Here is a 24820-nt window from a genome sequence, read left to right as displayed (position 1 = left end):
CCCTAAACCATTTTTACGTGTACGATTCAATAGTGTTAAGTACATTCACATTGTTTTGCAACCATCACTACCATCCATCTCCAGAACTTTTTCATCTTGCAAATCTGAAACTCTGTCCCATTAAACAGCAGCTCCCTTCTCCTCCTGCCCCAGCCCTTGGCAACGACCATCCTACTTTCCGTCTTTGTGTATGTGACTTCTCCAGGTGTCTCATGTAAGTGGGATCATACTGACCTTTAGTAATTAATAGTTTGGCTGTGTACATGTACCCTATAAATGGGCTTTGAAATGGCCTTCCTGTCTAATCACAAAGTTGCCTGAAAAGTGTAGGTTGTCTTCTGTGAACGTTGTTGGCTCTAGCTTGCTGTCCCCACACTTGATAGCCTTGATCCTGATGTAATTTGTGGTATTTATGCCCTCTAAGGAAATTGATGTTTTCAAGTGTGGTGAGATGGTTTATGCGGAAAATCTCTCACAGAATCTTGAGCCTTGGCTTCCTGTGAGACCGTCTAATGCTTCTCACTCAAGAATTCCTTTTCCGTGAATCATCAGCCGTAAACCCCTCTAGGATGAGTCCTTCTGGCTGTCTCACTCACCGGTGCCCCTCCTCACCCTAGTGCTCTTCAGCCTGTTCTGTCAGGCTGCTGTTGTGCTTGCTTCCCTGAAACGACTCTTAGAGAGTCACCTCACGTCCTACCTGCTTGGGCTAGTGGGTGGTTCTCAGTCTTTTCTTAATTGATCTCTCAGCAGCATGTGACATGGTCCCGTCTCCTTATAATACTTCAACTTTTTTTTTTTAAAGATTGGCACCTGAGCTAACATCTGTTACCAGTCTTTTTTCTTCTTCTTATTCTCTCCCAAACCCCCCAGTACATAGTTGCATATTCTAGTTGTAGGTCCTTCTGGTTGTGCCATGTGGGACGCCACCCCAGCATTGCCTAGTGGGCAGTGCCGTGTCCGCGCCCAGGATTCGAACCAACGACACACTGGGCCGCCTGCAGGGGAGCGCAAGAACTTAACCGCTCAGCCATGGGGCTGGCCCCACTTAATTTTAGTAATGCCACTTTTAGCTTGGAGGAAAAAATCAAGTGGTATCACATACTTATTATAGTATATCTGATATAAAATCTTAGCTTTGTCTTAAAGACCATTTCTTATTATTGCTTTCAGAATGACAAGGTGCTTTGAAATTACTTTTAATCCATTTTTTTAAATCAGTAGAATATAAGGTTAATACATAAAGTTAAGTATTAACTCTTTTTTCTTACAGTGAATAAATACTAGCTGTTATCCGTAATTCCATATCAAAGGATAAATCAACCATAGGTAAAAAGCAGCAGGTAGAACAAGGCATCAGCTGTCGGTGAGCCTTCAGTTGACTTAGGGAAATGTCCAGCTCCTCCCTGCTCTCATTCCTGACCCATGCTGTCTCTTTGTAAGGAGTCTCATGGCAGTTCTATTTTTTTTTAACAATCACAAAACATTTAATGTGATAGTTTCATGTTGCATAATTTAGAGTTATTATCTTCATAATTCCTGCCTTCTTTACTTTTCCAGTGTTTTTTCTAGGTCTGAGTTTTTGTCTAGTATTGCTTTTCTTCAGCCTGAAGAACGTCCGGAGGCATTTTCTGTAGTGGAGGCCTGCTGGTAACAGGCTCTGGCGGGTTTTGTTGACCTGAAAATATGTTCCTTTTACCCTGGTATTTGAAGGGTATTTTTGCCGGATACCGAATTCTGAGCTGACAAGTTTTTAGTCCCCCTCAGCACTTTAAAGATGTTGTCCCATTGTTTTGGTCTCAGTTGATCTCTGGTTTTCAGCGGTTTGATGATCATGTGCCTACGGGTAGTTTTCTTTTTATTTATCCTCCTTTGGGTTTGCTGAACTTCCAGATTTGTTACTCTGTGTTTTTCATCAAATTTGAGGGTTTTGCCCATTCTTTCTTCAATTTTTCAGTTGTATCCTCATTGTCTTCTCTTGAGGGTCATTTGATATTGTTCTAGGGGTTGCTAAGGCTCTGTTCATTTTTCTTTTAAATCTCTGTCTTCAGATTATATAGTTTCAGGTTAATTGACTCTTTCTTCTGTCATCTCCCTTCTGCTGATAAACCCATCTTGTGAATTTTCCATTTCAGTTATTTATTATATTTTTCATTTGTAGAATTTCCATTTGATTCTGTTTTATTATTTCTGCTCCTTTGCCGCGAGACCCTGTCTTTTCATTGGTTTAACTCTTCTCTGATGACCCTTTTAAATGTTGAGCACCAGCTTGGATCCCTCTCCTGGCCTCAAACTCAAGTACTAACTGCCAGCCTGATGCCTTCACCAGGGTGTCTGGAAGTCAATTCAAATCTCAGCGTTAAATAGAAGGCTTGATGGGGCCGGCCCAGTGGCGCAGCGGTTAAGTGCACATGTTCGGCTTTGGCAGCCTGGGGTCTGCTGGTTCGGATGCTGGGTGCGGATATAACACAGATCATCAAGCCATGCTGTGGTAGGCGTCCCACATATAAAGTGGAGGAAGATGGGCATGGATGTTAGCTCAGGGCCAGTCTTCCTCAGCAAAAAGAGGATTGGCAGATGTTAGCTCAGGGCTGATCTTCCTCAAAAAAAAAAGAAGGTTTGATTTTCCTTTCAGTCTTCCTCCTTCAGCCTCTTATATGGCTCCCTTACAGGTGTCACCTTCCAACAGTTCTCAACCCGGAATTCTGAACACCACTGTGATGTCCGTCCTCTCCCTCACTCCATTCTGCCCTCTCATCCTGCCCCTTACTGGGGGCTGTTGATTATGATGACTGGAAGGTGTGCTCCTCCCTCCCTCTCCACTGTCCTGGCCTCATCTGAGCCTGTCTCCTCTTGTCCAGACGATTGGCTATCCCATTTCCTCTTCCCACCTGCAGCAGAGTGGCAATAAGAAATAGGATCAGTAGGTCGGCAGCCTCCTGTCCTCAGCCCCTGTGGCTTCCCATGGCTCCTGACCTGGCCTGCAGACTCTTCACGGCCCACATGGTCCTGTGTGTCAGCTCCTGTCTACCTCGCCAGTCTCATCACGTCCTGCTTCCTTCCTGCCCGCTGGACTCTGACCTCACTCTTTCCAACTCCTTCCTGCCTGTTGGCCTTTGTATGTGCTCCTCCTGCCTGCCTTGTTCCTTCCCAGCTTTGTGCGTAGCAGTCTCACTCTCCTCCTCCAGGCCTCTGCTCACATGTGCTCCTCAGAGAGAACTTCTCTGTCCTCCCTTCTGGGACGGCCTCTTCCCTGCTTTGCTCTCTCTCCCTTCCTGCCTTGGTGCTTATCTCAACCTGTGGTGCTCATCTTTGTTGAGTTTGTCTCCCCCACTTGATGGTGAGATCCTCAATGGCAGGAGCATGGTCTGTTTTTACTCCGTCTTGTGTTCTGAGCACCCAGAATGGAACAGCACACAGGACTGCTTACTGTTTGTTGAGTGAATAAATGAATATTCCCAGCACCTGGCATGGTGGACATTTGTTACTGATTTAGTGGCATCTTCTATACTTCATTTTTCTTCTGTTAGGTTTCAAAATTGGAAGTGAATTTTTAGAATTGATTTCAAAAGCAGAAATTAAACTTTCCAGATATGGCCATGACTCCAGCTTGCTTCAAACTCTTAAATGTGTCATAGTCTTATCATTTACAAAAGCTTTGCTTCTTTTTGGCCACTTTTCTCGTTTTACTTGACATCTGCATAAACAGTACAAATTTCCTCACAAGAGAGCAAAATAACCAGAGAAATTTGGCTAACGAGGAGCAGTTTCTAAATTTAGTGAGTGTTCTCCTATTGTCTGATGTATATGTGATCAGAGTAATGATGCTTAAATATTTTATTAACTGTCTGTTGTTTGGGGCTTGTTTTAGGTCGCAAAGGAGTTTGGCTTCCAAAATAATGGCTTCTCAGTTTACATCAATAGAAACAAGACTGGAGAGATAACGGCGTCCTCCAACAAGTCCCTCAACCTGCTGAAGATCAAGTATGTGCCCGGCGGGGAGGGTGGGATGACGGCACCGGTTACCCACCACGCTTGCTCCATTCTGTCCTGTTTCCTCCTCACATCGCCCTGATACTGTAATTATGGTCCCAGTCACTGGCTGAAACACAGGCGACCATATTTCTTGCCAGGTATTCAGCAATCACACTGAATCTGCAGTTACTGTTGAGCCGCTTTGGCTGACTTGCAGAATTCTGAGATGTGTGTCACTGAGGAGAGAGAGTTGCGGTCTAGGGCGGGGGTGCGGTGGGTGAGCTGCACAGTCGGCTGCTTCTCTGCAGAGGAGGACCTTGAACGGAGCTTTGTGCGGGCTTCTGCCTCGGGACCTGCTTGTCGGGCAGAGGGGCCGGCAGTGCAGTGGCTCAGTGCCCAGACCATATTTCTTGCTGGCGAGACCCCATAGAGTTCCCTAGAGTTGACGAGTGATGTCAGTAGGGGTTTATGGGGTACAGAGACCTCTTCCCATAGCTCACTGCTTATTTTTGTAGTTTCAGTGGAGCACAGCCTCAGGCATTCATTTACGGGTTTTCACCCTACAAGGGTGGAGCTGAGTGATTGTGACAGAGATGGCATGGCCTCCAAAGCCACAGATTTTTACTGTTTTGGGCCTTTGCAGAAAAAGTTTGCCAACTTCTGTCTAAACTGTCTGGGCACACCTGCTAACATATCAGTGAGCCGAACGCTTAACATCATTCAGGCCTCAGCTGGTGGGTGGGGAGCTCTCCCACGGGGGCTGCAGGCAGCGTGAGTGGGTGGGCTGGACTTTGCTGGTGGTTGGCTGTGTGTTTACCTGTCAGAATAATAGGCTATTTTGGCAGTTTGTGTGCTCGTTTTTAGGTTCACAAGTTAGTATATCTAGAAGATGAAAAAGCACTTACAGCATTCGTTTATTTGTTCTTCAACAAATATTTATTGGACATCTGCTGTTTGCCTACCCCTGTAATTAGATAAAGCCTGTCGTTGATGTCCATTTCCAGTGCAGATGAGGCTCATCTTTCCTCCCAGCTTGTAAATGGTTTTTGCACCTTAAGAATCACTTCTCATGAGTGTTAGGTGGGTTTGGATTCACACTGCGCCCTCACTGGCTGTGTGCCTGGGGAAGTTACTTAACCTCACTGGGCCTCACCGTCCCTGTCTGCAAGGGGATAGCAGTGCCTCCTTCACACGGCTGCACGGCGCCTGTACATGGTGAGCCCTCAAAAGATAGTGGCTAAGTTTTGAAAAACTCTTCTGAAAGCTGGATCCAAGGAAAGGAGGCTACAGAATGAAATGCCTTTGAGACAAAGCTATCAAACTGGACTGTGGTCGCACCAGGACTGTACCCAAGGTACTGTACCCGAGGCACCAGTACTGTACCCGAGGTACTGTACCCAAGGCACCAGGACTGTACCCGAGGCACCAGTACTGTACCCAAGGCACCAGTACTGTACCTGAGGTACTGTACCCGAGGCACCAGTACTGTACCCGAGGCACCAGTGCTGTACCCGAGGCACCACTACTGTACCCGAGGTACTGTACCCGGGGCACCAGTACTGTACCCGGGGCACCAGTACTGTACCCGAGGCACCAGTACTGTACCCGAGGCATCGGACAGCTCAGCCACCCCGAGGGGCGCTTAGAGTGGATTTCTGTCTGAATTATCCTAGAGTCTGTCTTTCCGAGGATAGTCGTGGTACTTACCAGCGTGGGCCTACACTTGAGAACTACGTTCTGTCACTGCTCTTCTGTCATGCTTGAAGCATGCCTTCATTTCACCCATGTGTTTACGAGTGGTGGTTACTCTCTTTGTGCTCTAATTTGATCTGATTCCACCGCCCCCTGGCTTACCTTGTCACAGCTCAGCAGTCCATTATAATTCTTTTGTTCAGTTGTGGGTGATCTTTTTCCCCCTCTGTCTGCTCTTTTTTTTTGAGGAAGATTAGCCCTGAGCTAACTGCTGCCAGTCCTCCTCTTTTCACTGAGGAAGCCTGGCCCTGAGCTAACATCAGTGCCCATCTTCCTCTACTTTATATGTGGGACGCCTACCACAGCATGGCGTGCCAGGCAGTGCCATGTCCGCACCCGGGATTCGAACCAGTGAACCCCTTTTCAAACCCAGCCATTGGCCTCACTCACTGGCAGGGACCGTGTGGCTCAGGCTCCTTCCGGGTTTCCCTCTGTTCTTGCACTGGCCTGCTAAGCTTCTGGTGAAGACTGCTGGCTTCTGTGGGGGCTCTGTCTTGCCAGGCACACGCATGATGCTTTCCTCTCAGGTCTTGTAGCATCGGGGGTGTCTCCCCCGCCTGTTTTGGGGTTCACAAGGATACCTGTCGCACTGTTGTCAGTGAGTTTGACATGTTGTCTGGTCTCTGTATCAGGGGATTTGTGAAGAGCCACTTCATCTGTGGCCCCAGCTGCCCTGCCTCCCAGAATCCCACCTGGTCGTTTTAGGTAGCTTCTTGTTACTTGGACTCTTTCCATTCCATTTTTGTGCAACATTCCATCTAATCTTATGTTTTGCATCTTGTAATTTCAAATCTGTAGTCCTTGACTGCCTAAATTTGATTATTGTTGTCTTTGCCCACTCTTGCTCATGATGGCTTGTTTCTCTTGTCCATTTGGTGAACTTTTTTTGAGAGCTTATATTTGACCAAACTTGGTCTTGGGGAGTCCTGAAGGACCCCTGGTTAGTGGCTTTTCTACGGAGAAGCCTTGCATTTACTTCTCTTGGCACAAGGGGGCGCTGTGGATCCAGCACTCCTGTGAGTTAATTTCTGTCTTTGGGCTTCCAGAACCAAGTAGCATAGCTAATTCCACCCTGGGCACATGGCAGAGCAGGCTTTTGGTTACAGACTCTCAGAGGTGACTTTTTTCCCTACTATGTAGTGGGTGGAAGCAGACAGGATTCCTCTTCGGTTCCTATTTTCACCTGATGGATTTTTCCCGGCTCTCGAGACATGTGACTTTGTGTGGTGTTTCAGGCTCAGCAGTCTGCCTTGGGCAGAGAATGACTGTGTAAGCCAAGCTCGGGGCTCCTGTAGTGGGGCTGGCCAGAGGGCAGCTATGAGCTCTGTTCCCCCGTTCTTGTTTGAGCTATTGTTGGTTTTTTGGCCCCTGGGGAGTTCCTTACTTTCTTTAGAGCTCGACAGTGCATGAGTATATTTTTTAAAACTGATGTGGCAGCTGAGCCAAGTGTTCTGTAGCTGGAGAATGTTTAGGAATATCTAACCCGCTGCTAGAAACAGAGGTCTTTGATTACAGTTTGGCAATTTCTTTTTTTGTGAGGAAGACTGGCCCTGGGCTAACATCTGTTGCCAATCTTCCTTTTTTTTTTGCTTGAGGAAGGTGGTCCCGGAGCTAACATCTGTGCCAGTCTTCCTCTACTTTGTGTATGGGACGCTGCCACAACATGGCTTGGTGAGTGGTGTGTAGGTCTGTACCCAGGATCCAAACCTGTGAACCCTGGGCCACCAAAGTGGAGTGCACAAACTTAACCACCATGCCACTGGGCCGGCTCCCTGTTTGGCAATTTTATCACCATTGAATTATGAAGGAAAAAGGGGAGAGAACAAGTCTACTGAAGAGCTATGACCAAGCCTCTTCATGTCCTGTGTCCTCACCGTTTTTAATCTGTGGCCTGTGCCCCTCTCCGTTCAGGTTGTTGGTTTAGTGCTGTGGCAGGCTGCTCTTTCAGTCTCATTTTCCTGTGTGTGTGTCTTGTTGACAGCAGTTAAATATTTACCAAATGGTAGTGCTGCAGCTTTTCCTCCAAGATGGTGTTGGTTTTTGGTGTTGCGAACCGTCTGTGGTCCTGCGGGAGCCCACAGTGCTGCTGAGAACCGCTCCCGAGTGGGAATGCTTGTTTAGCTTTGGGTCGCAGTCGTCTGGCTGTGTTAATCGGGTCCTGCAGTAAGTCAGCAGCGTGGTTCTGGTTAAGGAAGAAAATAATTTAAATTTACAGTGAAAATGATAGAAAACCAAGTATTGTCAATGGAAATTGTGGCAGCCTTTTTGGAAAGCAGTGTGTCAGCAGCTTTAAACACAAAAACTCTTCAGTCTAACAGGGCCACTCCCGGAAATCCACTCTGTAGAAGCAAAACCATACGCTGCTGTCTTTGAGCATTTCCTCAAGTGGTGTTCATGGTGGCAGAAGCCCACGGATAGCGCAGGTGCCCTTTGGCATGGGAGTGGCAGAGTAAATTACGAGGCAGCTTCACTGGGGAACGTTATGCAGCCAGTAAAACTAACGACGTGACGCGGACTATATTTGGAGTATTTGAGGGGATTTTGTGAGGTATTGTTGAATGAGAAAAGCAAATGCAAAAAGTATGTCTTTGATAATCTCATTGTTTTCAAGCAGTGATACATATGTCTATGTAGACGTGTGGGTGTGTGAACGTAGAGAAAAAAATGGAAGTATGTACCAGGTAGATAACGTGGGGAAGCCGAATAGAGGCTAAAGGACAGTGGGAGCCAAGTGAAGAGTGAGTATGAGGGAGAAAACTGCCTGCAGAGTCGGTGTGTATATTTTGACGTCTGTCCATCTGTGTGAGAGCATATACAGGCAGGTGGGTGTGTGGCATGAATTTTAGAACACACTTGTAAAAGAAATGAAGTTACAGTTCCAGAGAACCTGCTGCTGGCGTTTAGAATGTTAAGAAGCATGGGAAACATGAAAAGAAAATTCTGGTCTCTTAACATTGGAAAGCCTGTCATTTAGGCCTTTGGGAAGGTTGGTATGTGCTTTCTGCAGATGTCAGAGAGTTTCAGATCCAGGGTGATCTGTGCAGCTCAGGTTGTAGAAGGAAGGAAGGAAGGCCTTGACTTAGGTTTGTCGTTTGAACAGGCATGGCGATTTGTTGTTCCTGTTTCCCTCGAGCCTTGCTGGACCCTCATCTGAAATGGAGACATCCACCCCACCGGGGTTCAAGGCCTTTGGTGCTCCTAATGTGGTGGAAGATGAGATTGACCAGTACCTCAGCAAACAGGACGGGAAGATTTACAGAAGCCGCGACCCACAGCTGTAAGTGCTCCTGGGGTTCAGTCCCGCCTTTGGTGATCCTGATGGATCAGTAAAGTGAAACACTGACAGCGTGTCCTGTTTCAATACATATCTGATGAAGAAATGTAAGTTTTGAGTTTGACTACCTCTTTTCAGATTGTTTCACTTCAAATTATTTTGTAAGCTGTTTCTCGTTGTTTGAATCTCAAAGTATGTTCCATATATGATTTAAGAGTCTCCAAGTATTTGGAACTAAGAGATTTGAAAGAAGGGAAAGGCCTTAAACTGAGTCTTTACCATGATGTACCCCTGGGGATACTTGATTGCCATGGGCAGAGTGGGACTTTAGCAGGTGTGACAGGGCAGGAGGAAGGAGCAGAAGGGGTGGTACTTGGGTACCTGCTAGTGCATGGTCCTCGTTCAGGTCTCTCGTTACATTAGAGTAGTGCAGTTTCAACGTTATCTATGCCGTATACTCTTCATTCATTCACATGAACATTTCATTTGCTAAAGGTGCTGCTGCTGCCTTGAGTATTAGCTTTTCACTTAGGATTATATAAAATGCAACATGCCACAACTAGAAGGACCCACAACTAAAGAAATACACAACTATGTACCGGGGCCTTTGGGGAGAAAAGGGAAAAAATAAAATCTTTAAAAAAAAAAAAAAGCTTATGTTTGTGTACATTTGTTTATTTTAGATTTTTTGCAGTTCTTTTTAAAGCAATCATTTAGAGACCTCTGAGTTTACACTCGGTGATGTGAAGTTATCTGAGCGAAGGTGGTTTGTCTCTGCAGTGGAGTCTTTTGTAACTGCGTCAGTCCATAAACGTGATGGGGTGCTGACATCGAGATACTGGGATTCCAAATGCTGCATTAGCAACTCGTACATCTTAGATTAAAGAGCCCCAAATGGTGCTCAGCTGCAGTTGGCATGGAGCCACTTCATGGCCATAGCCATTAGCCTGCACGCCTCTTCCATTTGCGTTTCCTCCCAGGGACCCAGTGCTAGCTCTCTGCACGATCAGTGTCTTTGAAGCTTCATTAGGAATCTTTTAGAGGGTGCTTGTGTGTGTGTGCACACGTGTGTGCATTCTTTTCTTTTTAAGATTTTATTTTTTTTCTTTTTCTCCCCAAAGCCCCCTGGTACATAGTTGTATATTCTTAGTTGTGGGTCCTTCTAGTTGTGGCATGTGGAACGCTGCCTCAGCGTGGTTTGATGAGCAGTGCAATGTCCGCGCCCAGGATTCGAACTGACGAAACACTGGGCCGCCTGCAGCGGAGTGCACGAACTTAACCACTCAGCCACGGGACCAGCCCCGCGTGTGCATTCATCTATAAGAGCCTGCCTGTTAGGAGACACAGGCCGTCTCTACCCTGACATGTAGAACTCACATGCATCAGAGTTCTGACCCCATTTAGAAAGTGATCTGGTTGAGCCCTGAGGGACCACTGCTTGGCTTTCCCACCAGCCCATCACCACCCTCTTCACCTGAGCTCATCTCCACGGTCATGTTTTACATGTGGAGCTTCTAAGGGTTCTCTGACTGAAATGTCTGAAACCTACAGAGCCAAGTATCCTTTGTGCTTTTTTCCAAAGCGTGCACGACGTGGGTGTTTTCCAGACCTGAGTTATTTATGTACCACTCTGAGGATTTTTGCCATATCCACGTACCAACTTTCTTAGTATCTATTTAACATTTGTATTTAAATTGACTTTAAATCCATTCACTTTTATTTTTAGCTTGTGTCATTTTAAGCAGTTACTATCCATGAAATCACAGGTTTGATGTGCTGGTCAGTTTTTTCCAATACACATCAAAATAAATGCTAAACAATTAAAAAAAACACTCACCACGTACCATCTAAAGTAATTTCACGTAGGTAGGGAAATGCTTTATTAAGTATGATGTACATTTTTAATATCAAAAACGCTGAGGGGCAGCAGCAGAAAAACAGGCATGCTGATGGCTGTGTGTTTCTTTTGCTCTCAGATGCCGACACGGCCCTCTGGGGAAATGTGTGCACTGCGTTCCTCTAGAGGTGAGAGTCCTTGCAGAGTAAGTTCTGGGCTCGAGTGGTGGGCCGCTTCCTGGAGCCGTCTAAATACTTCTCTTAAGTCCCTGCACTTGGTCGTAGTGGCTAAAAGAACTTATCTGTTTATTGCCCTGGGCCTCATATTCCCACTAGTGCAAACTGCACAAAGAGGACGAGCCTTTATTTATGGGACTGACCTTCTGGGTGGATTAGGAATGGCTAAAGCATTTGTATTGCTGTGATAAAGGGGCAGCACTTACAGTAGGCTCCCTGGACAATCCTTTTAAAACCTGACACAAAGCTAGACCTGGCGGTTTTCGTGCTTGACGTTGTTTTGATTTACTTTGCCCTGAATCTCGTGTCTCCTCTGCTGATTTGTCCTGGCGAGATTGAGAGTTACCATAATAATGCTGACTGGTAACTGGGTAACACTGAATTTATGGCGGCAAGGCCAACCTGATTTTCTTCATGAGGCTCCTCTTGCTCCATCCTGTGGCTTTTTTTTTGTTTTTTGCAAAATTTTCCTGATATTTACTTGACTTAGAGCGTTTTATATTTAATGTAGATTCATTTTAATCTTGAAAGAATAACTGGTACACAAAGAAAAATTTGATTCTGACCTAGAATGAATGATAAGTGAGAACCAAGCACCTGTTCTCCCTCATTGCTCTTCACGGGGCCTGGCTTGTAGAGGCCATGGCTGCCTGGGTCTCTCCCTGCACGCAGCCGAAGCTCGGCTGCCTACCTCTCTGTGCCTTGCAACCCCAGCAGGTGCTTGACCATACTGACTGTGTGTGTCTTGGCAGCCGTTCGATGAGGACTACCTAAACCATCTTGAGCCTCCCGTGAAGCACATGTCCTTCCACGCCTACATCCGAAAGTTGACTGGAGGGGCCGACAAGTAAGCAGCTTGAACGCGGTTAGGCTGCACCAGTGTGGCTTTGGTGCGCAGAAGTTCATTTTGTGTATCTGGGAGGTGTTACTTAGAGCCACTGTGTATATGAATGAGAAAAGTAATGATCAGAGGGTGGTCACGAAGCATTTGAATTCATGAATTTTGCCCTGATTCTAGAAAAGAAACAGTTGAGTGGAGACTCTGTGATGTCCTGCTGTAATGCACAGTGCCTACAGTGTTGGACAGATGCCAGGCTGGCAGTGGCCACTGTGGAGGCCCCTGGGCGACCTCACCAACCTTCCCCTGGGTATTCAGTGCCCTGGTGACTTAGTTGTATGTGAAGGTGAGGCCATCTCTTGGCTCCTTGAGAGCAGGTTGTGACAGTGCCCGGAGAGGGGTGAACCTGAGGTATTTCACTTTCTTTTAAACTACGTCAAGTACTTGTCTGTGCATTCCCTTCTGTTGACGGTGTGCTCCCCTTACCAGAGTAACGGACTTCATACCGTGATTTTATTATTCCTGTTCGTGCAGCAGGAGGAGGTGGTGGCTGGATCTGTCAGCAACATTTTGTGAAGAATGTCATGTTGGCCTGATTGTAGCTTTTATCTTTGACAACCCACTGACATCCTGAAATGACTTTTTAAAAAAGTTATACCAGGAGAAAAAAATCCCACCAGAAACTCATTCTTGCCTGTCAGTGGGGTAAGCTATGGAACTTTCTGGACTAGGGAATGAGTAGAGATTCGTTGTGGTGAAATCTGTAAGCCTTTTGTCAGTCTAGGTCAAGTACCATAGTCTCCCGTGGGGGCACATCTGCGGCTGTCATTAACATGCAGACTTAGTGGCAGTCGTTGCTTTCCAGATGCTGTCATACCATCATGCCCTGTTGGCTTGTGAAGACCACTCTGAATTAGTGGGGCCGTCTTTTGAATGGGGAAACTGGCAGAGGGTGAAGTCACTTGTGCAGATTCGCCCCAAGTTCAGAGAGGGGCCCAGGATTTCCTTGATGGTGGTCTTCTAACAGTAGTTTTTATTTTAGCCAAAGCGGAGGGAGCATATCTTTGTTATATGTCCTAGTCAGGTTACAATCAAAATCTTTATGAACAAGAATTTTTTTACAAATGTCTGAATACTAGACTCTTAATGTAAACGTTGCTGATAAATTAATGAAATTTGAAAAGACTTCATTTCCTCTCAGTGGCATAGGTTAGATCAGTAGATTCAACAGTGTTCTTGAAAATCTTCATGGATGTTAGTGATAGTGCAAAGTAAAACGCTTTTTATAGGAAATAGTTATGTATTGCTGTGTAGTCTAAGTCTACAGAACAGAAGCTAGAATTCCATTAGAATCATCTTTAGCACATTTTCTCTGCTGCCGCCTACCACATGCTTAGCTCCTTAGAACTCTGTTCAGGAGGTGTAAGATATTTGACATATTATTTCCAGTCTCCTGCTAAACCTTTCACCATTATAACGTTTAATTAATTAAGTTGCCTCTTCTTATTCAGGGGGAAATTTGTTGCCCTGGAGAACATCAGTTGCAAGATTAAATCAGGGTGTGAGGGACACCTTCCATGGCCTAACGGCATCTGTACTAAGTGCCAGCCAAGCGCCATCACGCTGAACAGACAGGTGAGATGTTCGCCGTGTCCGTCTAGACAGTGGAAAGCAGTAGATTTGTTTTTATGGCTGAGAAATGAAAATTGCTGGAAGAGCCCCTCCCTGGAGAGGAGCTGCCTCTAGCAGAGTGTGTTACGTGTGGCACATTCCCAGGTATTTATTGACAGATCGATTGACCTTTTGTGGAAGTGATACACTGAAGACAATGTTTGTAAGATCTCCAGCTCTTGCAAGTACAGAGGGGAGCCTTCAGTTTTTTGTGCTTGCACGGAGGCAGAATTTCCTTGGTGACTATTTAAAATGCTCAGTGGTTGTGACTCTGTCTTTTAAGAAACCGTGGCTCTGAAAGTTGGTAACAGAACTGGGACCAGCTCAGGATGCCTGTCCAGGCCAGGCTAAGAAGGGGACTGGGCTTAGGAGGGAGGGAGAGAACCAGGGAAAATTGCGTAGGGTTATTGTGGCCTTTTCCGCTCTTATTGTCGTGCCCTCTAAGAGCGGCGCACCTCATCTTTCCCCACCACTGCTGGCCCACGTTTTGCTTCTTAGCGAGAATTCCATGGCCTTCTTGACTGTTTGGAAACTTCTTTTTTCCTTTTCTTTCTCTCCTTCCCTCCATTTCTCTCTTTTTCTTTTTGAAAATTATTCTTTGCACTAGAGATTGTGAAAACCTGCATTTTAGGTGAAATCTCAGTAAGATTAATTTGAATTAGTTTATTGAGGAGCCCGACCCGCCCACCAGAACCGGAAATGGTTTCAGGGACAGAGCACATTCTTTTTTTTTTTTTTTTTAAAGATTTTATTTTTTTCCTTTTTCTCCCCAAAGCCCCCCGGTACATAGTGGCATATTCTTAGTTGTGGGTCCTTCTAGTTGTGGCATGTGGGACGCTGCCTCAGCGTGGTCTGATGAGCAGTGCCATGTCCGCGCCCAGGATTCGAACCAACGAAACACTGGGCCGCCTGCAGCGGAGCGCGCGAACTTAACCACTCGGCCTCGGGGCCAGCCCCTCGGGACAGAGCACATTCTTAAAATTCGTGAGCCTTTGTGTGTGTGTTTAAAGAGCTAGGTAGGAGATATTTGTGAATGGTTTGTACTAGAAAAATTATTTCTTTTTGATGGAGTGTCTTCATTTAGCCCATTGTTGTTAACTCTACAGAAATACAGACATGTGGACAATATCATGTTTGAGAATCACACAGTTGCTGATCGCTTTCTTGACTTCTGGAGGAAGACAGGGAACCAGCATTTCGGGTACTTGTATGGCCGGTATACGGAGCACAAAGACATTCCTCTTGGCATCAGGGCTGAAGTAGCTGCCATTTATGAACCTCCTCAGGTAGACGTGCAGGATTTGTGGGTCTCTGCCTTCTGTGTTTTGAAGGCTGTGTGGGATGCCCTTTCAGATTGCATTTTGCTGCTTTTGCTTTATCATTTGCCCAGTCTGTCTCTGTCTCTCTCCACACCCTCCCCCAACCCCGGTGTTTATTTTTTGAATTATTGGAGAGTAAGATCACTGCCACTAGATATTTCAGTAAGTATTTCCAAAGAATAAGGATAGTCTCTTACATAGCAAGTACGTTTATAAACTTAAGTAAATTGAACATTGATACAGTATTTTTATCTAAGCTGCCATCTGTATTCCACTTTTGTCACTTGCCCCAGAAGTGTCTCACCATCGCTTCATCTCTTGTCTTATATAGGTCTTCCTCAACTTACAGTGGGTTACGTCCTGATAAGCCCATTGTAAATCAGAAGCACATTTAATACACTAGCCTACTGAACAGAACGGCTTAGCCCAGCCTCTTCAAACGTGCTCAGAACACTTAAATTAGCCTATAGTTGGGCAGAATCACCTAAAACAAAGCCTATTGGATCATAAAGTGTTGAATATCTCATGTAATTTGTTGAATACTGTACTGAAAGTGAAAAAAAGAATGATTATATGGTTGTTTACCCTTGTGGTCATGCGGCTGACTGGGAGCTGTGGCTCGCTGCCGCTACCCAGCTTCACAAGAGAGGATAGCAGTGAATATTGCTAGCCTGGGAAAAGATCAAAGATCACAGTATAAGTACAGTTTTTACTGAATGCATATGGCTTTTGCACCTTCATAAAGTCGAAAAATCATGAGTCAAACCATCGTCAGTTGGGTACCAGCTGTAATTCTGTGTCTCCCCCACATATAGTCAGCCCCAGGGATGATGGAGGTAGAGAATCACAGAATTACTCATATTCTTTACCCCGTGCCACACACATTGTCCCAGAATAACAGTACCCAAACCACCACCGGTATAGGACTGAAAACAGTTTCAGAATTCTTTGGTGGGAGGGGGTCTTTAGGGTGTACCCACTGGGACGGGCGCTGGGCCACTGTATTTTAAGTCACTTGGAATGTCCTCTCTGTGTGATTTTGCCACCAACTAATTACATATTTAGTTATACATTTATGTTCATTTGTTTTATTTTCAATCTTTAGGGGTTGGTTTTATACATATATATTTTTAATTTGTTGCATAACTATATAAAATGCATAGTGCTTTTTGTTGTATGTAAATTTACTACAAGAGTGAAAACTGTATCTATGTTGCATTCTCGTTAGTGAAGTGCATGCCGCAGTAGTGAGGGGAGGTAGACTTGTGTCTGTAGTTTACCGTGAAGTGCGACAAAAATAAGATGGACTGAGGGATGGCTAGAGGAATGGATAGAGTGTAGTAAATATTAATGACTGAGTCTAGGTGGTGGGTATACGGGTGTTCACCCTAACATTCTTTAAAGTTTGTTCTATGTTTGACACTTTTTATTTAAAAAAATGTTGGAAAAGAAAAATTTGTACATTTCCAACATCAAATCTACAAACAAGGCATTCCCTTTCATCCTGTTTCCTTCCTTCCCCCACAAGTGGCCCCCACTTTAAAAAATTTTTGGTTCAGACTTCTAAAGTTTGATTTTTTACTATAAGGAGATACGCACACATCCTCTGTTTCTTTGGATGTTTACCATACCGTTCACACCTTTGTCCCCTTGCGCTGTGTTCTGGAGATTGCTCCGGGACCGGCCTGCTTTTTAAATAAACCAGAACCTGAAACTGCAGGCCTTGTGGCCACTGTCTGTTGTGCAGGTTTGTGGCTCCTGCACAAATGCCCTTGTCTTCCATGGCTGTATGTATACAGATTGTGTGTGTAGTCTACTCCCCTCCCTCTCCCCCCTGACATTTTCAGTATTTCCTGAGAGCTGCAGATGAAGAGTTGGACAGGGCCTTTGTGATGGTTCATTTAGAAGGAGACACTAGATGGCAACAGAGACCCTACGAGAGACCCTGATTACCTAACCCTTAGGGCACGAAGTGTGCTCTGCAATCAGGAGGCTGCTTTTTGAAGCACACGACGTCCAAAGTCAGTTTTGTAGAGGGTCTCTTTCATGAAGCGTTTCAACTGTTCTGTTAAGAGTATGACTGAACAAAAAATTGGAACTGAAGCTTCTGGCGACCGGATTACTAACAGCATCGTTGGCGCTCCCAATTTGGGGATCCTGGAGGTTGAAACGGTTGACCTCTAATAACCTCTAGCTCATTAGAAGTTGAACCTCATGCTGCCACATGTTGAAACAAAATCCTCAGATTTGTTCTGAGTTTGTGACTTGACCTATGCTCTGGAGGTATTAATGATCTCCATATGGGTAATACCCAGCAACATAAAGTTCTTTTGTTCTTTTGCCAGAATTTGACTAATTTACAAGGATATACCCAATTAGTATAACTCAATTTGGGATTATCTTCACTTTCCTATTCCTATGGCTGGGGTTTCTGCTCTGTACAATACTTACTATTAATGACCCACGAGCTGCATTTCAATGCAGATTAAAGGTTTCGGCAGGTTTTGCCAACTGCAGGAAGTTGGGGTCCTGTGGCCAGTTTAGGTTGCGTGTGAGTTGGCTGGATCACGAGCCCACCTGCTGTCCCGAGCCTAGCAGTCTGCCCACCAGCCAGCAGGTAACCGGTCACAGAAGCCTTTTCATTTGCTTAGGGTTTGCCTGTCGGTCACTCTCTCAGTGTCTTACCAGGGAAGCTAAGCATTGTCCCTGTAGGACAATGTCTCTGTAGGAGCTGCACACGAATTTTCCAAGGCTGTTTTCTGGGAATGAATGTTACCTTACAGCTCTCATCTTGCCTAAGCTAGCCACAACCTATTTGGAGTGTGACTATCCAACGGGGTTTTGAAACTAACTTCTTTCCCCAATGGAGGAACCTTAGGAAACCGTGTAGAGAGCCTGCCTTAGTCCTGGATAGTCACACACTCGATATGGAGCTGTCTGCCATAAACCGGCCTGAACAGTGCGTCTTCATGTTCTGAGTCTTGATTAAAAGCTCAACGCCACCTGAGAAGGGAAAAACCTGGAGGGGTTTCGGTTGTGTTTTATCTGATGGCCTTAAGCTTTGCTGCTGCTGTCACTCTCTTTTTGGTAAGGGGGAGAGCAGTGCTCCTCTGTGACCCGGAGCCAGAAGGGAATGGAGCAGCTGTGCTGCTTTCCTGAGCCCACTGCTCTGAACCCGTGTTCTCCTTTGATGCCCTGACAGATTGGCACACAGAACAGCTTGGAGCTTCTTGAAGACCCAAAGGCTGACGTGGTTGATGAAATTGCTGCCAAACTCGGCCTGAGGAAGGTACTGAGGCCTTTGAGAGGGGACTTGGGCTCTGTGTTGGGGACATCCAGGTGGGTGGCGTGGCAAGGCCTCATCTGGGACTGAACTCCCAGCTGTACAAGGTCAGGTGCAGGCCCGGCTTGTTTTAAAGCCTCATTTGTGTTTATTGGGTGCCAATAGCTTTTATGTTTCTCTGATTTAAAGTAAAATGAGAACATTTCCCTGAGCATGAAAAATAAATCAATCCCGATGCAGGAGCTGTTATATTTAAGTCTGCCAGCTGCACCTCTGGGGGACTGTTTCAAAGCAGGGAGGGAAGGAGCAGCGGGAGCAAGACCCTTTCTTCCTGCCTGAGAGGGCACCTTGACACCAGGCTGTGTGTCCTGCCCACCCGCTGTGGCACGTCCCCTTAGCTGTAAGCTCTCCCTTCATGTGTCTTTGCTGCCTATGGCAAAGGCCTCGTTCACAGCGTCAGTTTTCTGTCCCGTGCACTGGGAGGTCCTGGTGTTCCTTCGTCACCATCATTGAACTTCCTGTGTATAGTTGTAGGCATCTGCACATTAAGCCTTGCTAGTTTTACTGGGTGGGTTAGAAGACAAGGGAGCCTCTTTGAGGCTGCTGATTTAGTTACCTCACATACTTGATAACATTCCCAGGAACTTTAAAGATGAGTTTTTATAGCTACGTGTTGAACTGTGAATATGAACAAATCTTAGAAAGTAACTATTAATAGCTCTGTAAGTTTTATCTTTTATTTCCTAATCAATTTAGGCAGTGAAAAATAAAGTCCCTGCAGATAAACGGGGGAAAACTGGAAATGTGCTTTATAACCTAGGAATTTTATAGAGCAAAGTGACTATACCATTTTAAGAAAAAAGTTTTATGAGAAAAATGTCCTTTTATTTCTAACAAGGAGTCTATATCTTGATTTAGGTTCATATTTAGGGTTAAATTCTGGAAGTTTCTCATTCAAAAGAGAAATCGGTACAGTTTTTTGACTTCTGTTTGTTATAGACTCATAATTCATTATAATCATAACTATAATAGAAGATCTTGAAGTTACTTAAATACCTTTCTTCTAAACACTAGTTCCTTACCCTTATTTATCTCAGCTCGATCTTGGTTCTGCTGTATTTACTGCTTAATTACATTTATCCTTTAAGTCTTGTTTTCTTCATGTCCATCCTTCTTGGGTTGTTTGTTCATTAGGAATTTTTAGAGAAAATGGAAATCTCTGAATTTCCTGGTCATGTCTGCAGGAGATAGATTTGAAGAGTTCAGTATCAGGGTTGTGCTGGAGTGGGTCATGGGCACCAGATTAGTTCTCCAGAAGACTGAAATGGGGTGTCTGGAGTCTAGCCCCACTCGTAAACCTCCCAGCCAGGCTCTAGTTCAGGATGGGGAACCAGCTGTGAAGTTCGTGGGCAAAGAGCCGAGGGATCACAGAGCATACAGACGGGCAGTGTAGCTGTGACAGGACGCACTAGGGGATGCTGACCCTGCCCTGAGGTCTGGGACTGCTGTTAGGGTGCCCCAGTGATGGGGATTTCAGATCCTTGTACCCTCAGAAGCTTCCTTTGGTCCTACAGTGGGGCTCAAAGGAGCAGCTGGGCGAAGTCTCCATTGTATCATTCCTTCTTATTTTTAGTGCCTTTTCTAGGGAGTCTGTTTTTTTATCTTGCAGAGAAAGTCCTAGCATCTTGATTTGCCAGCTCATTGTCTGTCTTCCTCTTTGGAGTATAAGTTCCCTTTTCCGTCGCATTCTGTTAATCTTGTTCACCCCAGAGTCCACTGCGCCTAGCACAGTGCTAGGCACAGAGTTGGTGCCATGGAAGACTTTGTTTAATGAGTAAATGAGCTCTGGTTGTTTACCCTCATCTCCAAGCCAGCAGTACCAGAAGGAGGGTGGCCAGTTTCAACTGAGTAGAGTTTGAAAGCCCTGGTGTGGCCTAATAGCTTACTTGAGGAACTGAGTCATCTACGAAGAAAGAACGGGCTCACAGGAGTCTCTTGCTGAGAACATTATTGTTAAGCTCTCTGGGCAGAAGCCAGGAAACATTTGTCATCTATTTTAGGGAGAGACTCAGAAGATATTTTCCTCTTTTATGCAGGTTGGTTGGATATTTACAGACCTTGTCTCGGAAGACACCCGAAAGGGTACAGTTCGTTACAGTCGAAATAAGGTGAGGTGGGACAGGAATACTCACTGACTTAGCCTGCAGCTTGGTTACAAACTAGCTCTGGCTCACACTCTCACGGGGGTCTCTGTACAGCTCATCCTGGCTTTTAGACCAAATTATGATGATTATTCTTTTTTGGTGAGGAAGATTGTCCCTGAGCTAACGTCTGTTGCCAGTCTTCCTCTTTTTTTTGCTTGAGGAGGATTGTCCTTGAGCTAACATCTGTGCCAGTCTTCCTCTTTTTTTTTGCTTGAGGAGGATCGTCCCTGAGCTAACATCTGTGCCAGTCTTCCGGGGCCAGCCCGTTGGCACAGCGGTTAAGTTCGCACGTTCCGCTTTGGTGGCCAGGGTTTGCTGGTTTGGATCCTGGTGCGGACCTATGCATCGCTTGTCAGGCCATGCTGTGGCAGGCTTCCCACATACAAAGTAGAAGAAGATGGGAATGGATACAGATGTTAGCTCAGGGCCAATCTTTCTCAAAAGAAAAATAGTATTGTGCCAATCTTCCTCTATTTTGTATGTGGGACACCGCCGCAACATGGCTTGGTGAGCAATGTGTAGGTCCATGCCTGGGATCTGAACCCATGAACCCTGGGCTGCTGAGATGGAATGTGCGAACTTAACCACCACACCACTGCACTGGCCGCTAGACTAAATGATTTTCCAGCACAGTCTTCTTGATAAATTAAGGCTGGGCCTCTTGATTCTGTTTTGTAGAGCAAAACTCACCTGACCCTTACAAACCAGTGCTTTTTGGAAGTCAGCCTGTGGGGGAGGATTGCCCAGTGCTTCTGGCCTTAACTAGTTATGCATGGCTTTATGTGAGGAGTCTATAATGGCTAAGAGTTGTAGGTATTTGTTTCAGTGTCATTTTTGACATGTTATAGTTCTTAATATTTTCTAAAGAAGAAATAGAAGAATATTTGACATGATGCTGTAAAACTTGATATACTGGTTCTCTTATCTTAGGACACATATTTCCTGAGTTCAGAAGAATGTATCACTGCAGGAGACTTCCAAAATAAGCATCCCAACATATGTCGACTCTCTCCAGACGGACATTTTGGCTCCAAGTTTGTTACTGCAGTGGCTACAGGTATAAGCAGGGACAGAGGCATGTTGTAAATATTACTACCTTGTTAATATATTTTGTTCCTCTTTCATCCTTAACTCAGTTACAATGGATTTTCTTAATGGGGCTGTGAGATACAGATTCCTCTCTTCGGTTTGTGGTAACCAGAACTTAGGCTGAGCTGACAGCATCACCCACAAAATTACTAGAATTAGAATGGGGGCCTCGATGCAGCTCTGCTCTAGTTCACTCTTTCATCCCAAGTCCACGTGAACTTGGTTCTGGACCTGAGCTTGGGGCTGTCTTTGCCGCTTTCCAGTAACCAAAGATGACTCTTTGTCTGGCTATGCAGGAGAAAAGGGATTTGCTGTTTCTGTTACTTGTTTATTTTTGACATCATGAGTGGGAGTATTATTTTAAGAAACCATTTCCATAAAGCTGTGTTGGGAGTGACATGCATATTGTGATGTTACATGTATTATATTATGTGTTGGTGTTCATCATAAATACATAATAGTAAAAGATTGCAGCCTATAAAAAAGTGCCACCAAATCTTTTTTTTTTTTTGAGGAAGATTAGCCCTAAGGTAACATCTGCTGCTAATCCTCCTCTTTTTTTTTTTTTTTTCTTGCTGAGGAAGACTGGCCCTGAGCTAACATCCATGCCCATCTTCCTCCACTTTATATGTGGGACGCCTACCACAGCATAGCTTGCCAAGCGGTGCCATATCTGCACCCAGGATCTGAACCCGCGAACCCCTGGCTGCTGAAGCGAAACATGCAACTTACCAATCCGCTGCACCACCAATCTGGCCCCAAACCAAATCTTTTATAATATACTTGAGATCCTATCCTAAAAAATAGCCAGACATAGGACCATACAATTTAAAAGGAATAGGATGGGCCAGCCTCAGTGGCCTAGTGGTTAAGTTTGGCACACTATGCTTCCACGGTCTGGGTTCAGTTCCCAGATGTGGACTTACACCACTTGTCAGTGGCCATGCTGTGGCAGCGGCTCACATATGAAAAGAGGACGATTGGCAGTGGATAGCTCAGGGCGAATCTTCCTCAGCAAAAAAATAAAAAATTAAAAAGAATAGGAATTTGAAACTTGGAGAACCAACTCATGAAAACAATCTATTTGATCAGGTTTTTGTTTGTTTGTTTGTCTTTCTGGGAAAGATTTGTCCTGAGCTAACATCTGTTGCCAGTCTTCCTCTCGTTTTTATCCCCCTCTTGAAAGCCCTGGTACGTAGTTGTATCTTCTAGTTGTAAGTCCCTCTAGTTCTTCTCTGTGAGCTGCCGCCACAGCATGGCTACTGACAGATGAGTGGTGTGGTTCCATGCCCAGGACCTGAACCCAGGCTGCCAAAACAGAGCATGCCAGACTTTAGCCACTAGGCCATCAGGGCTGGCTCTGGTCAGTTGCTTTTTTTGTTGTTGTTTTTTTTGAGGAAGATTAGCCCTGAGCTAACTACTGCCAGTCCTCCTCTTTTTGCTGAGGAAGCCTGGCCCTGAGGTAACACTGGTGCCCATCTTCCTCTACTTTATATGTGGGATGCCTGCCGCAGCATGGCATGCCAAGCGGTGCCATGTCCACACCCAGGATCCGAACCGGTGAAACCCGGGCCGCCGAGAAGCTGAACGTGCCAACTTAACCACGGTGCCACTGGGCCGGCCCCTGGTCAGTTTTGTTTTTTTTTTTTAAAGATTTTATTTTTTTCCTTTTTCTCCCCAAAGCCCCACGGTACGTAGTTGTATGTTCTTAGTTGTGGGTCCTTCTCGTTGTGGCATGTGGGACGCTGCCTCACCGTGGCTCGATGAGCGGTGCCATGTCTGTGCCCAGGATTCGAACTGATGAAACACTGGGCCGCCTGCAGCGGAGCGGGCGAACTTAATCACTCGGCCACCGTGCCAGCCCTGGTCAGTTTTTAAAAGTCAACAATAACCTTAATCCTGTGAAGACCTGGTTTCTACCCTCGCAGAGGTGATAATCCACTTCTTAACCGTTCTTCTCCTAGTTCTATAGAAAGAAACACCCCTCAGTTTAACAAACACCAGTTTACAAACAGCCCAAGCATGTGAGTAAGTGGAGCCTCTATTAATCCCAATTGAGCTTGTTACCACTGCTGTGGGAACCACGAAGAAAAGTGTCTTTCACACTGAATTTTTAAGATCCATTGCTTTAAGATCCACTTAGTTTCAGAGACACCTTTTTGAAGTGAATGCACTTTGAGTGAGGGGCGATGGCAGTGTCTTGCACGTGTGAGTGTGAGTGAGGGGCGATGGCAGTATCTTGCACATGTGAGTGTGGGTTAGTTAAGTCAGATTTACTTTCCTAGATTGTCGTTGGGTCAGGTGCTGAGGAGAGTGGCTGGGAGTCTTGACTGGGATTGAAGGATTCAGCAGCTCTGCAGCATGGAGACTTCTGCGTGGGGCTTGGCCAGGGCCCTGCTGTGAGGGAGCACTTAGGGCAGCAGCAGCAGAGCAGAGACTGGGTGCCAGGGAGGGGAGCGGGGGGCAGACAGCCTCTACAGAATCTGGGGTTTTGCCAGGCCAGCTCTGTATTTGACGAAGGGGACAAAAGGATTATGTTTCTACTCCTTGCATCACGTAACCCCTTTGTCTTCGTTTAGGCTCATATTCTGGGTACAGTAATTCAGACTGGTAGTTTTCAAACCTATCAGACTGGACACCCCCTTTTTAGAACATCTTGTGTTGCCCCTTTACTATGTAGAAAACAAAATTCATGGATAACATACCTGCCTACACATATAATTCTGAAAAAGAAAGCAGAGTAGTAGCCTAACCATAACGTAAAGGGGAAATAGTAACGAAATGTGTAATAAAGCAGTGTGTTTCAGCATGTCACTGCTTGGGGACTGACGCTTGTGTGGGGTGGGCCCTGCACTGGCTGGATGGCAGGTCCCGTCCACTGGCCTCGCCATCGGTGACCTGGTTTCCTGAGACATTCAGCAACTGTCTGTGAAGCTGTGGGCTGAAGTGTCCCTTCCCTCAGCTTACACAGTATCGCACTCCTGGAGAGTTCACCACGTTAAAACGGCCTGTTTTTTTGTGTGGTTATATATAAAATATAAATGATTCTAATCTCAGATCATCATAAATAGGGGTTTTTGCCTACATTGAGTGTGCAGGGAACTTTCAAGGTCCTGTGGGATGTGGAACACCACTTTGTTGTGTGGGACTCCCCAGAACACAGCAAGACATCTGACATCTTTGGCTCCAGCCCACTAAAGCTGGCAGTCCCCCCGCCATCGTTGAGATGACCAAAAATCACCTTCACAGATTTCCAGAACTGCTCCTCATGAGGACTACTGTTTTAGGCTTCCATGGGCTCACATGGTAACCTAACCCTTTTAATTACTGTTTCTATGGGGAATT

General features: G+C 45.6%; 1 protein-coding gene across 2 annotated transcripts in view; it reads left to right on the top strand.

Moving 5' to 3' along the window:
• Positions 1-24820, top strand: part of NPLOC4 (NPL4 homolog, ubiquitin recognition factor) — a 68911-nt gene that overhangs the window by 6845 nt on the left and 37246 nt on the right. The window contains exons 3-11 of one of the 2 annotated variants that reach the window (XM_044745975.2): positions 3869-3981; positions 8825-9001; positions 10975-11023; positions 11824-11918; positions 13421-13544; positions 14687-14866; positions 18102-18188; positions 20279-20350; positions 21317-21443. In XM_044745975.2, the coding sequence (XP_044601910.2) occupies positions 3869-3981; positions 8825-9001; positions 10975-11023; positions 11824-11918; positions 13421-13544; positions 14687-14866; positions 18102-18188; positions 20279-20350; positions 21317-21443 (1024 nt within the window). The remainder of the gene's footprint in view (positions 1-3868; positions 3982-8824; positions 9002-10974; positions 11024-11823; positions 11919-13420; positions 13545-14686; positions 14867-18101; positions 18189-20278; positions 20351-21316; positions 21444-24820) is intronic. The other variant, XM_070483829.1, reaches the window with a different exon arrangement.

This window comes from Equus asinus, chromosome 13, assembly GCF_041296235.1.
Source record: "Equus asinus isolate D_3611 breed Donkey chromosome 13, EquAss-T2T_v2, whole genome shotgun sequence".
Taxonomy (NCBI): domain Eukaryota; kingdom Metazoa; phylum Chordata; class Mammalia; order Perissodactyla; family Equidae; genus Equus; species Equus asinus.
Note: the sequence above shows the minus strand (reverse complement) of the source record. Positions and strands in the feature narration are given on the sequence as shown.